This window comes from Kryptolebias marmoratus, linkage group LG14 (genome assembly GCF_001649575.2).
Source record: "Kryptolebias marmoratus isolate JLee-2015 linkage group LG14, ASM164957v2, whole genome shotgun sequence".
Taxonomy (NCBI): domain Eukaryota; kingdom Metazoa; phylum Chordata; class Actinopteri; order Cyprinodontiformes; family Rivulidae; genus Kryptolebias; species Kryptolebias marmoratus.
In genome coordinates this window covers 13,280,222-13,294,957 of record NC_051443.1, presented here as the reverse complement: position 1 = coordinate 13,294,957, position 14,736 = coordinate 13,280,222, and the positions used below count along the sequence as shown (strand labels likewise).

The 14,736-nt window shown below is 38.8% G+C and overlaps 1 protein-coding gene across 8 annotated transcripts in view; it reads right to left on the bottom strand.

Moving 5' to 3' along the window:
* Positions 1 to 14,736, bottom strand: part of mapk10 (mitogen-activated protein kinase 10) — a 48,912-nt gene that overhangs the window by 24,736 nt on the left and 9,440 nt on the right. For 5 of the 8 annotated variants that reach the window (XM_017407661.3, XM_017407667.3, XM_017407665.3 and 2 more), the window contains exons 2-5: positions 8,927 to 8,998; positions 5,962 to 6,131; positions 1,079 to 1,208; positions 554 to 612 (exon numbers count right to left, since the gene is read on the bottom strand). In XM_017407661.3, coding sequence (XP_017263150.1) covers positions 554 to 612; positions 1,079 to 1,208; positions 5,962 to 6,131; positions 8,927 to 8,998 — 431 coding nt within the window. Of the gene's footprint in view, positions 1 to 553; positions 613 to 1,078; positions 1,209 to 5,961; positions 6,132 to 8,900; positions 8,999 to 14,736 lie in introns of those variants that run through there. The other 3 variants (XM_017407662.3, XM_017407664.3, XM_017407668.3) reach the window with 3 other exon arrangements.

Here is a 14,736-nt window from a genome sequence, read left to right as displayed (position 1 = left end):
CACAGTGGCTGGTGGACAAAATTTTTAATTTCCACTCCTGATCATGAAATGGGTTTACTCTTAAAGTAATTCACTTGTAGATGTACATCCAATAATTACTTTCCGAAAGCTTCATTAAAATCTGTCAAGTGGTTTATGAGATATCTTGCTTACAGACAGATGCAGTTGACTCCAACAGTTAATTGCAGAGTTTTCAAAACAGCTCTCGAGTTATCAATTAATGCTTGGAGTGCGTGTTGGGAGTGACACTCAGCTACAAACACGCCTAATATTAGCTTAAGATTTGAAAAACTGACTGAATTACAGCCATTTTTGTGTTTGCTAAGGTTGATTAGCTGTGGCAGCCATTTTGAATGGGGTTTATTGTAAAAGTTAATCAGCCGTAGATGTTCATCCAGCAGTTCATTTTCTGAGCGTTTCATTAAATTCCCTCTCCTGGTTCATGAGCTATTTTGTCAAAGCCACAGACAAACGAACACACGTTATCATTTTTGCGCACACGTCATTATCAATAGTGAACTTCAAAACTTTGCGAAACCAAAAAGATACTTACACATCCTGAAATTCCTCTAATGATTTCTGTGGCGTGAAGACATTTAATAAACTGATTATCTGAAAGAGAGCAGAGCACGAAAGAGGATCAAACGTACAGCTGTTAATCAGCGAAATGACTGCGAGTGACCGAGAGATGAAGTCGATGCAAGCTGACCCTTATGAAGGACGCTGGCAAGGGAGAGAAAGAGTGAGCCGAAGAAGTGAGATGGAACAAAAGAGAGGGGATAAATGTAGGCGATTGGAGGGGGGGGGAGGGGGAGAAGAGCACAAACTGTGACAGTGATGATAACGCTCATCCCTCCAAGGGCTCTCTGTTTCACTCCCTCACCAGTTCGCTACACGTCTGGAGGCAGAAAATTTAGCACGGTCACAACATTGCAGAGGCTGGTCTGCGTTGGGCTGCCGAAGGGATTTATTCTGAGCCAGAAATAGACTCGGGCCGAGGTACGGTTTGAAAACTGTTTTATCATGACGGCGGACACATTTTCCTTCCTGTTTTTGTTATCTCTCAAGAGGAACTTACATTTTTGTGATTGACACATTTCATAAGCACCAGCTCCCGGTAGGCCCTCTTGGCGTGGGTCTGGTTCTGGAAGGGTCTGCTCAGCTTCTTAATGGCTACATTTCTGTCCAGGACAGCATCGTAGCCCGCACTGCAGAGAGAAAGAGAGAGAGAGAGAGAGAGAGAGAGAGGAAACACACATAATCATCAAGAATTCTGTTAGCATTCACAGCTGGATGACTGTCTTTGCATGTGTGTGTGTGTGTGTGTGTGTGTGTGTGTGTGTGTGTGTGTGTGTGTGTGACTGAAGGACTCTGATAATCCACGGTGAATGTCACTGACCACAAAAGTGAAAACAAAGACAGCTTTGCAGAGTCAAAGTAAAAGTATCAAATTAGAGCAGATTATATTCTTAAACATACTATTTTTATATATAAAGTAGCAGAAACCAAATGGGGCATAAATTCCCACAGGAAGCTTCGCGATGATAAGCATATTTATTTACCTTTAGACAGAGAGTGGCTCACAGTTTTCCATTAGGGCTGCACAATATGTTGAAAATTAACTGTCAACACAATATCAGTGAGGATATCACAGAGGATTGCAATAAATCGCAGACCCAAACTGCATGACCACAACCGATTTAGATTGTCGTGGAGCACAAGGGGAGTGTTGTGAGCACTCTGATGACATACAAAAAAAACAGAAAAAGAGTGAGGAAAATGTGAATTTATTGCAAATGATACTGTCATCTCAAAATTCAACAACAGTATCACAATTATGTGTTTTTCTAATGTGAAACCTTATCGTGTGTTATGATAAGCTAAGCTTGGCTTTGAACTTTGCGCTTCCACTGCAGACAGATAGAATGACAGATTTATTTAAATTTTATTTGCATTAGAGCCACCAGACAGAGGGAAAAACCAAGAAGAAAGATTTTACTTTTGTTGTGTGCATTGGAAGTTTGAGAATAAAGTTTAGATGTTGAGACTAAAGCGCTGAGAAAAACAAAACAGTTGAAACAAAGTTGGTATTTTAAGATTAACAAAGAAATCTAAAACCAAACCATCACTGGCTCAAAGGCCTACAATAGCAGATGTTTTGTAGGGATTTTACACTTTAAAAGAGGTTTTTACTAAAGAAACTGGATTTTCTGTGAAATCATAGTGTGAATGCTAAAGGACTTTACTGAAATTTGCAAGAAGCTAAACTGAGTTTAATTTAAAAGAAGCAGAGCACTAGTTAAAAGCAAAAATGAGCAAAACAGCCAAAAGCTAAAAGTAGCAAATTGCCACCGAAATGTAGCAAAAAGCTAACTAAAACTACCAAAAGGCAAGCTAAAAGCTGAAGTTGCAAAAGGGTATGTATAAGCTAAAAGCAGCAACAAGCTACCTAAAAGCTAAAAAAGTAGCAGCTAAATGCCGAATCAACATTCACACAATAAAAAAAAAATTCCTTTATGACATTCACTGTAACTTGTTTCTGGAGCTGGACCCAACCTGTAAAAACTTCTCAAAATTCCTAGCAGCTTAGGGCTTTGGGATGTTTTACCAGACAGCAGCGATTATAATATAAGCTAGTTTTTTAAGTTTCAGATGATTTGAAAGTATTTTAAGGTTAACAGCGGGTGTGAATCTCTGAGACTCTTATTGTGAAAGACTGAAGGAAATTCTGTGAGTCACACTGTTTTGGGAGTATTGAAGGCAGCGCGCAGCATGTTGAAACTGTTTTTTAAAACATGCTGCGTGTTATCATTTTGTGGTCCTTGCAGTACAGCATCTAGAGTACGAGAACTAACAACAAAAAGTGGAATAAATACAGTCAGGTTCAGAAGCACAAAGAGGATTCATTCCTCCGGCTTAGTCGTGAAACACTATTTCCACTTTCTTTCTCCACATTTTAACTTTAATCATAGTATTTTAACTTTAATCTCAAAATGAAGAACCAAAAACAAAAGCAAAGTCTCCCTCCTGATTTTTTTCTTTGTTTCTGAGTAGCCGTAATACTAGCCCATAATAATAGCCCTAAATTACTAAATTGTAAACAAAAGCAGAATACAGTCATTTTCAAATTATTTAAAGCCTGCATTCAGTTTCAAGACTTATATCAGACTAAAAAAATAACTAAAGTTAAAACAGAAAACCATCTACTGCATTCTGAACAGCCAAAGTGACACATTGTAGGAAAAGTTAGCACAGGTGCATAATAACAAAATGATGCATAATTTCTTTTTTTAATAACGCTTTGAGCGCACTGCAGACCTGAAGCACAACGTTTATTGTTTTTCTGAACTTATTTGAATCAAAAGAACATGAAGGTTGTAATTTTACACACACATAAACACAATAAAATCCAGAAGGGAATGTAAGTCATAACTCTTTCCATAAAGTAGCTGAAACCATTTTTTCTTTTTTTTTTTAATACTGATAGTGCAGCGTGAGTGCCTTGCTGGCTCGACACAATCCAGACCCCTGAGGACCTTTAAGCTCCGAGCAATACTTTATGTTTTGCTTTCAAAGAACAGCAGCAGGGAAAGAGCTGGCATAAAGATGTCACATCATTTTCTGCGCCTTTCTTTCGTCAATTCTCTCCCCAAGATGGTGTGAGCGGAGTTTATTCAGCCTTCCTGTGTTTGTTGAACGGTTCTTCGTGCCTCTGTGGGGGGGACGTGCGCCACGGAGGGTCTTGGCTGTGGAACCATTGGAGCCTTCATAAAAGCATTCACCTAATGGTGATTTTAGCAACTCATCACTTTTCTAGCTGAGTGGAAGATGATGTCATGACCAGCTGAACTACTTTTAAGCCTTCATCGGTCCTTAAGATGCTTATGGGCGCCCGCCCTGACGAAGCGGGCGAGTCAGAGGGAGATGTACACAGATTGGTGTGTTTAACAGAAAGAAACAAGTTTTCCCTCATTAGCATGTTCTCAGGCTATAATAAGTCTGCTGATTGCATAAGAAAAGCAGAACACGTCCTTCCTGACTAACATTAGTGTGCATGTTGTCTGTTTGCCGTCCATGTATAACAGAGCCAGACAGATGTTTATGTAAATGCGATTATGTCACCCCAGTTGGGACGACTTGCTTTATAACTCTGTTAGGATCAAACAACTTTACCATCTTACATAAACACACACGACAAAATCTTGTAATTTTAATGTTAAGATCGAACCGAGGCTGCTTTTATGGTTGATCTCTACGATCAGCGGGATCTTTTATCGGTCTGTGGGATTTAATGTGATTTCGGGTTCCCACCAGATGACAGCTGGGAGCAAAGTCGAGCAACATGTGTCAGAGCAGGTTCAATCCCTGCCATTTATCTCTACAATATTCTTCAAATGTGCGCAATCTCCGCAACAGCCTGCCAAAACCTACTTTGCAGCCGCACAAAATTTGCTTCGGGATGCACGGAGAGAAACTGGGAAGCAAAGGAAAGACATTAAACGAGGGTAAGTGGAGGGCAAGGGGCGTTGAGAGCCACTGAAGCTTTAAGGCTATATAAGACGCTCGGAAAAGAAACGTGTCAACTTGAATCAGCCGAGATGGTGTTATGGAGAAACATGCCATATATCAGCACAGTGACACAGCATTAACATGAATATGACTTATAGATAGGTTTGGGGGTTTGACAGAAGCTGTAAGAGGCGTTACTGTAAGTGGAGCCTTGGCAGTCATTCCTCTGCATTCTGACAGGGACGGTGTGAGGAGAATTACAATGAAAACAAGCTTCCTGCAACCTGAATACAGAATTCGCTTAAGAGTCAGTCCTGTTTGACTCATTTGGGCCATTTCTTTAAATCCTAGATGTCTATGCTACAGCTGAGCTTACAAGTCTCTTCCACTGCTTATTTTGTTGGTCAATAGCTAAAACGTTTGAGAATCACTGCTTTAGATAAATGTATATATTGTGCTGTCTGAGAATATTTAGAGTTGTATCAGTAACATTTACACGGCATTGAACTGGTGGTGTTCGATCGCATGAGGCGTACCTAAAAAGGACCAACATTTCCCACTTGACATTCATTCCACAAACATGAACCTGGAAGAAACTGATGTGCAAGTTGATGCTGTGGGTTTGGTTTGTGCTTAAATTGAAGACAAAAAAAAGAACAGAAGACAAATTGCCAGACTGAGATATGCCAGACTAGAGCAACAGAAAACGATGGGTGAGACCAGGACTAGTTGCCGACAGGAGACTGACATTCACACGTTGCCACGGGTAATTAAAGAAGAGCAGCAAACAGATGTGCGCGAACGACACAAATACACCTCACATGTGCCAACAAAAGCAAGATGGTTACGTCAAGGCAACTTAGCATTAGCGTATGCATACACCCTTCAACCTAATACATATGTAAGGTATTCCACATACAATATGTACATCACCAGACTCAACGTTTTACAAAATATGCCTCGTTTCTTTATGTTTTTACTCACATTGCCAACATTTGTGGCACAATAAGAAACAAAAAATCAATATTGCTACTAAGGAAAAAACTGACAATTTTATGAATCTCTTAAACCCAAAGAAACATTATATATTTCAGTTAAAAAATTCCTTTTTTATAATAATTTTAGTTAAGTGACTGCAAGTTGTGCTTTTAAACGTTTTAATTCTTCTTGTCTAATAAACATGCAGCAGTTTTCTAAGAGATAAAATCATGATACAACTTTCCTATGGACAAATCACCAGAAATAATTTTGGAAGCTATATGCAACGTTCCTCTGGATCTACTACTTCCCCTGCTTTCATCGTCGCCTGCGGCACTAAACTACTGAACAATTAGGCAAACAGCCCACGGTTAATTGAGACAATGAAAACATTAAATATTACAGAAGGGCACATAAAACAGTGCGGTGCTGTTTCAATTGGGACATAAAAAGGAGGCGCAGCTGAGAACTTACCAGACAATTCCCTGAGCTCCAGAGCCAATGGGCTTTAAATTCTGGTAACGTTTTAAAACTGTGAAGGTGGAGTCTCCCACTTCCACACTGTAGAACTGGTTGTCCACTTTGCTTTTGCTCATGTTGTAATGTTTGGCAATATATGACACATCCACTTGTTTTCCAAAACCCTGCATCAGGCCAACAGAACAGAGACGTGACATTAGTGGAGCTGAAGGTGAATCTGAGTCCTAATTTTCTGTAAGAAGAACTAAAACACCTGGAAGAAGATTCAAAGTTCCAGTAGCTAATCTGCAGTCATATACAGGGACACTGGGTATACAGTCATGTTAAAAAATTAGCATATCTCACAGAAATTACAGACATTTCTTTACATGCATGAAAAAACAACAATGTTCAAATCATGCCAACAAATAAAAGTGACACAGATCAATAACGTTACTACATTTCATTTCGTTTGTCAACAAGAAGCCCTCTCTTTGGCAGAAATAACATTAATAACACCACATCCATGCACAAGCCCTTCAGCTGCAAGATGTTTAAAGGTTTTCTAAAAACGTGCCGCCTGTTTAAGATCCCCCCCACAACATTTTAGAGGGGTTCAGTTCTGGGCATTGAGTCAGCTATTTTACAACCCTCCCTTTGTGCTTTTTTCTGCTGAAGTTCATTTTTCTTCTTAAAGGTTCACTCGTAGTTCAGCTGCAGCTTTCAGACAGATGGCCTCTTGTCATCTTCGAGCACTGCTTGATATGATACAGATTTAAAGCTGCATCAATCACTGCAAGCTATGCAGCCTCAAAGGCAACTAGCCCATCGAAAGCCATAAAAATGTTGGCTCCTATGGGTCACAGTTGGTGAGGGGTTCTTACTGTTAAAAGGACAATAATAAAAGAATGTCCTTGCTTTATCTGTCCTGAAGACAATATTCAAAAGGCTTAAAGATGCTTAAGCTTTTAGGTCATCAATTAAAGTAGAAAAGATATAAGGTAAGATTTTCTCCACTTACCTTGTTACCTAGTAACTGGTCCTACTTTTAGCATCCCTTTGAACTTTACAATTTTGAAACCTTAAGATTTTCTTATAGTGGAGCAGCTAAAGCAGTTTTTCCCCTAATTGTTCAGTTCATGCAGAAAGCATGAAAGTTTTAATGTGAAGACTATGATCCCTGGAGGTACAGATAAAAAGAGCCTCAAAAACTGCCTCCTCTCACGACCACCATATTGGATTTAAATATGACTGCCAAATGTAGACATTTACTCATAACTTGTGTTGTGTAGGTCAGTAAATGGTAGACAGGGCGATCATACATCTGTTTTTCAGTGACAGTGAACAGGGTGGTGTTGTCAAAATCTACATCAGATGTCCACCAGCTTGGATTTTAAGATGGCTGCCTTGGATTTCGAAATGGCCACCCTTATTTTTACTCTAATTGTGTCTCACATACAAAATGTGTCATAGCTTGTCCTGGAAACTGCAGGTGCTTTTGCGCAGGCCTGTGCGAATGGAAATGGAACTGGCTTCAAATGAGGGAATCAATTACTGTTTGTTATATTCATGAGAGCAGAGAGAGTCGCCATCTTGAACTCCAGTGCCTGACGAGTTCCACCCCAAATCGTTCCCAGATATCTTTGAAACAGAGGCAGGGATGCATCTGTTTTGGCCTGTTGTGTCGCAGTCCATGTGTGTAAAAATATGTATAATTTGGTAGCCACATAGTGATTCCAGTCTGGCAGAAAGTAGTGGTGTGATGTTTTCTTTCTCTTTTTGAGCTCTAGATCTAAAGGAACTTATAGGTGCATGCAAATAGGTGCTGATCTGAGCTGAACCCGCTATACTTCAAGCAAATCTGAGATTTACAAGGACAAAATGGTAGGAGCCTTCATTTTCTGATTGTTGATATACTTTAGTTCTAATAGTTACTTTTTACAGATGACAGTCTGTGAGTTCATGCTTTTTCTGTGACACTATCACTGGTTAATATGAGCCGTTTAAAAAATATTAAGCAAATCTAGCATTTCTGTCTGTTAAAAAGCTAACTGTGATGCTGGGAGCAACCCAAGCGTGACAGAACATGCAACTTTACACTGTTTCCTGGCAAAAAACGTGACCTCTGTAATTGCCATTTTATAGTGTTAGTTACACTATTCGCTTCAGCCAGCTAAAACCATACAAATTTACAAATGCGCACATGCAAGCTCTAATTACTTAGCAGGGCAGACATGGAAATAGTGGTACAACACAAATAATAATTAAGTTAATTTTAGACTTTGTAATTACACCACAGCTCACAAACCAAACTGAGCCATACTGCTGAGAGCTGCTGTGTGAGTGTGAGGCACTTCCTCAAAGCAGTGAGGAAACGAACACAACAAAAGGTATTCACAGTTAACGTGGCTGACAGGTCATGCAAACATCTGATCTAATTATTTCGAGACATTACACTGTACTGTACAGCCACTGGTACGTACAGCGGTTCGCAAACACCCGGATACGCATGCACGTTTGATGCAACATAGCATGCAAAGCTCCTGAGTAACTGCAGTTAAAAGTCATGTGGAAGTCCTCACACACAAACTGAATATATAGATTATACAGTTTCCAAATGAGTTTGGCATTTATGCCATCAGACTTCAGTGGGAGGAAGGCAATTAAGCTCCACTTTAGCAAATGTCTCAGTTACAGATAAACAAACCGAGATATTGAACTTTAATAGAAATGTGGATCTGGATCAGAATGATCTTATTTTGCATAGTTAAGTATCTACAAGAGGCTGAAAGCTGTCCCTCCTCTCTCATCCACTGTTTGAATTCCAGATTTAATCAGAGGATGTTAATGTTTGTGAGAACAAGCCACTGCAGCTTGGTTTCGTTTGGTCAACACAGAAACAGCAACATATACCGAGCACAGAAAGGAAAAATGGAAGGGAATGAATACTGTACCTTTTTTACCTGTAAGGAACACACACCTGACAAAAGGCTATCTTTACATCCAGGACTGGTTGGCTGCAGTTATATAAGAAATGTCTGCTCATAAATACCTGCAAGACACAAAACAGAGGAGAGGCAGAGTCAGAGAGGGAGAACACGGGGAGAGATCAGGGATTTCCAGTATCAGAGCTGAAATTATTCACATACGTGACGGCAGAAGAGCAGACTAAAAACATGAACTGTTCCTAAATGAAAAAACAAAAATAATAAAGCTTTCTTTCTGGCTTAGCTTTCTTTGAGGGAATGCATATCGCCTACTACCTTTCATGCCAGAGTTTTAAACTAAGATTATCTCATGTTCAAAAGCAACAGAGTTAAAGACATTTTGGTCAAATGTCCACAAAACAATACTGAGAGATCTCTAGCAATGTGTTAGCACTCAGATTATGTGTTGTGGATGACTCTTAGCTACTACTGCATACATTTTTAGCTCAATATCTGTAAAACTGGCTAAGTTATTGCAGCTTTTTGTTTTGTTTTGTTTTCTTAGACTGATTAGCTCCAAAAAGTAATCAGTTGTAGATGTACATGTAATGATTAATAAAAGTTTCAGTGGTTCATTGCCTGGGTTTTCATAGCGGCGGGAGATAAAAAGTTGGTTCATCTTCATCTGGATGAGTATTAACATTATTATACAAGAGAGCAGTTTCATTTATTATGGACCATCTGGGAAACTAAATGTTAGAAATTTGTCTTCCTCGATGTCTCTGCAGTGGGACTGGACCCTCTGGGTTTTCTCTTCTCTGTCCCCATCACTCTTCATAAAAAAGGAGAAAAACAGCAAGTCACCACCACCCACTCCTCTATAAATATACATGTAAACTCAACAACATGTCAATTCAGCGAGCCTATGGCATTTCTGTTCTGAGATGCTGAAGTTAAGGAAAAAGCCTAGTGTTTTAATTTGATTAAACATTATATTTTTGGGAATTACTTCTTTTAAATGCATGAAATATTTTATACATCTTTATTTTTCCTAATTGTTAATTTTATAGGCCCCCCTTAATTTAAAGCTATCTAATACATTTTTAGAGGTAAAGTTCCTTTCTTAAAGCTAGATGTGAGCATTGCTGTCATTTCCTTCTTTGTTGCATAAACGTAATGCTGAGAGGAAAAATAAGAAAAAGCAGATCAGCCTCTTTTAAAAAGTTGCAAAATTAGTATAGCCCAATTCATTTTGATAATTCAAACAAAACAGAATTACAGTCAGTTTAAAATACAATTTATATAATAAGTAGAAGCTGCATTAAAAACTTCTGAGTCATTATTTTCATGGACTAGTTTCTTTGTCTTTATATCCTCAACCTTGTCATATATAGTAGGAATTGTATCATTACTTTTTTTGATTTTTTTTTTTTTTGAGTTTGAGAAATGAAGACTTATATCTTTGCAATTAGGTCCAGACCAAACAAAACATCAATTTACACTGTTTTCCCCAAGTAGAGTCTGTTTGTATTTCAATCTAACTTGTCTAAAACAGTAGCTGTGCCTCGCCTCAGAGCAGCTCTACAACATTTTTCATTTTGTTTCCAGTTTTGTCTAATAAATATGTATACATTCATGAGATATGTATTACTGCGATGTTATTACCAAAAACAGGCATATAAAAGACACATAGACGCTTTATTTCTTCCGTCATCATTTCTGGTTTGTTTCTAAGGGCAAATAAATGTGCAAGAGCGAGAGAGACTATATTTATACAGTGCTGAATGTACTGTGGGAGCATTAGTAAACAAATGAGCAGAGCATAATTTGCATAACATCTATCACTTTCAAAAAAATTCTTACTTTGTTTATTATACAGCTTAGAAAACATATCTAAATGTGAAAATACAGTCAGTCCAATGGTGCTTCACTGCTGAAGCTGAAACCTGTACAATATACCTATAGTTTCAACAGCAACTGGTGAGTATATATGTGTTATATATGTGAATGGGTCAATGACTGATTGTAGTGTAAAGCACTTTGGGGTCCTTGGACTAGATAAAGCATAATACAAGTGCAAGCCATTTACTATTTACCATATATCAGTTATTACCAGTTTTGGTCAACAAAATTACCAAAGTGGAACTTACTATGTTAACAATAATAATGGATATTTTAGAGCCTCTAGATGTGCCCTGAACACTTCCTTGGGCAGGCCACCTTCTGATGCTCCCCAGAAGGTGGCCTGCCCATTTGGCTCATTGGGCCAATTGGCTAATATTAATGTAGAGGCAACTCTACTCTGAGCCTCCTCCACCTAACTGAGCTCCACAGCCCATCAGGAGGAGGCCAGCCACCCCAGAGGAAGCCTGGCTCACCAGCTTGTATCAGGATTCTAATTTTTCTGGTCACTACCCAAAGCTCGTGGCTTTAAGCAAGGAGTGAAATGCAGACCGACTGGTAAATCAGCAGCTTTGCCTTTCTCATCACCTTGGCATGCCAGCATCACAACAGTCGTGGCACCAATCTGCGTGTCAATCATAAACTCCAACAGTCTACTTGGAGATAACAGCCTGACCTTCTTAAACTTTTTTCCCCTTGAGGCAGAAGTTTCATTCCCACCTGTAGTGGACTTTCTTTAACCTGAAGACTTTGACCTCAGTATAAAGGCTTTAGTAGTGTTTCTGTTTCTTCATGCAGAAAACCACTGAGTACTTATGTTTCAACTTAGTTGAAACATACTTTCCTGCTCCCCCTTTTAAAAAGGTGCCCACCTCTCCAATTTGCCACTCCAGAGGCCCAATACTCAACAACCATCTGATGTTGCACAGCTGAACAACACTGAGGGCTTTAAAAAACTCAAATTTCATCCACCCCCAAGACCTGACATTTGACAGTTTGCCAGAATGCCTGACACATACCCGTTCTAAACATTTATCTTTGTTCTTTGTTGCATAATAATCATCTAAGAAGCTTTTTGCAAAAAGTACAAAATGTCTGTTGTGTATAAGTAAGTCCATACATTTATAACTATCTATACAGCTGACACTAGCAACAATTTGACATTTTGGTTCATGTTCACTTGTTTATGTTTTACATAATGAGCTTTTCTACTTTTCAGGAAATCTTTTTTTAAAAAACATCACATACTGTATGGCTTGAAGGGATTTGTTATGAAATTGGTAATACATGTGGGGGGGGGAAAGGTTTTGGAGAGCCAGCATCAGAGACTGCATTAAGTCTAAAAGCAGGTTGGTGAGTTCTGGCAAAACTGAGAGGCAAATTTCAGCTAACAAGTGGACGTATTATCATAAAACCAAGACAAATGTCCCCAAAAAGTTTGGATAATCTCCTGATCTTTCACAAAGTTCTGAATTGCAAATGCAAGGAGGTGCTTTTTGATCTAAAGAGGACTATCTCGAACCTTCTGGTCACGTATCATCTTGGCTCCACCAGTCCCATAACTGAGCCTTTAATGTCTGAGCTATCTCCAATGGGAGTGAGGTGACTTTAAAAGCAGAAATGTAGGACACAGAGGTTGGAGATTTCTGCTTCCGCCTTTTTTCCTTTTTTTTTCTCTGACCTTTATAATGTAGCACATTCGCCGTCCACATTTCAGCAGTGGCTGTGGTGCCTCTTCACAAACCGTTTCTAAATTTGTAAATTAATTCTCATCAAGCAGAAACTGGGAGGCAACAGAGTAAGTAAAGAGAGATGAAACAATGCACAGAGAAGGAGGAGGTTATGAGGACACCAACTCAATAAATCATCGCTCCACTATAGTAATGCCACAGCGTCTGTATGTTTGACAAGACATCACGGTCACCACGGCAACCGGCACAATGTTTGCTGTTAATCTGACATGGGTCAACACCGAATCGACCCTGGCTGGCAACGAGCATGTGCTGTAATCTTTAACCATCTGTATGTACAAGCCTGGATGTTTTCACTAGATGTGATGACTATAATAATTTAAACACATGTGAGATTTAATTTTATTCAACAAGCCTGCAAAGTATACAAAAGACTACACAGCTAAGGCTTTTAGCGATTTATTTATTTTTTTCCAGGATGGAATGATTATACAACATACAATGATTTTTAAAAACAAGTGCACCATCAAATCTGCACAGGATCAAAAATAAGCATACAGATTCAAATATATACATGCACCCCCACTAATATTTGGTTAAAATTCTCTCAGCAAGTTGCACCTAAACCACATGGTTTTCGTAGCCATCAACCATCTTACAGAATAACTCTAGCTGGATATTTGGCAGCTACGACTAGGTTAATTTAGCCTGATTTAGGATGTGTGTTTGAGATCATTGACCTGAAGTTAAAAAATTTAGAGGTAGACCTCATTTTTTGTTGTTCCATCCACTTTGCATTGCACCAGTACCACAGCATGATGCTACCACCACCATGTTCGACAGCTGGTACTTCTTAGAGCTTCATTTATTTCTTTGGACTTTCCCTTTGTTCTGAGTGTTGGTCTGAGTGCTGTCAAACAAATCCCTTTTTATGCTGGAAAAGAGAAACTACCAGCTGGAGTCAATCATGATCATTAATAAGAAGTTAATAAGCTTTGACCTTGTCAAATGAAATGACATTCTTGAACCTTCAGCAACACTTATGAAACTATTTATGTTAATGTATGCATACGTCTGTACTGTGAGCCTGTGTAGTCTACGGAAAATCCACAATGAATTCAAATCTGTGCACCCAGCTCTTGTTTTTGAAAGTCATTGAAGTTGTACGTTGTATAGTCATTCCACCATGGAAAAAGAACGGTGCAAATAAATCATTAAAAGCCCAAACTCAATATAACATTGATGCCCTTGACAAGTATATATAAATTGTAAACTCAGTCAAACAAAAAAACGTCTATCAGTCTATTATTTATTAAATAGATTAAATAAACCTAACTCAACCTTAGCATTTTTCATTTTATTCTAAAAATATTCAAATCCCACTTATGTAAAAAGGTAAAATGAATGAAGAAGTAGCTCAATAATGTTGCTAAATAGAAGATTGATGGAAAATTTTAATACTTTTTTCAACACCAAACAGACAATATAATGTGAAACTAAATCTATATGGACATGAGCCAGAAACTGTGATGAGGTAAGAACAATTAACCCTGCTGCTTTCGTTTTTTGGAAAAAAAATCATAAAGCTTAACATAATGAGTAAGAAACTGGATGGCTGCCATGTCAGTGCAAATAAATCAAAATGATCAGCGTAATTATCAAGAGGAACTAATTGGGGAGAAGCAATCAGAATGATGTGCCAAACTGAATCTTGCTGCTTTAACATCCTCCCTCCATCAGTCCCACAACAAATGAAACAGCAGATTCTGAGCTCGTTTGTTCAGTTTGCCTGTTCTGCTGACAGAGGTTATGGCTGAAGTTAAGACTTCTCTCAGCAGAATGACTTAAACTGTCATAACGAGGGGAGACAGAGGCAATCCCAGAACGCAAAATCATCTTAAAAAGGAAACTAATTTATTAACTAAAACAAACAGATAAACAAAAGAGCTGACGTGGCAGCAAAAAACAACTAATACGAAGACCAAACAAAGGAACTGGGCATGGCAGGGTAGGGCAAGGAGCAGAACATGAAAACACAACAACAACAACAATGGTCCAGCGGGGTGGTGGAGAAAATGACCAGGTTATATGCACAGGGGATAATTATGGGAAGTGGGCACAGGTGAGTGATTACAATGACTTACAGGTGGAGATGGGCGTGGCAGATAATCAAGGGCAAAAGAGTGACTGGGTAGGAGTGAATAGTGACAGCAAACATGAACACAGAAACAAACAGAAAACTAGAAACAAAACAGAAGCTTACACAAATA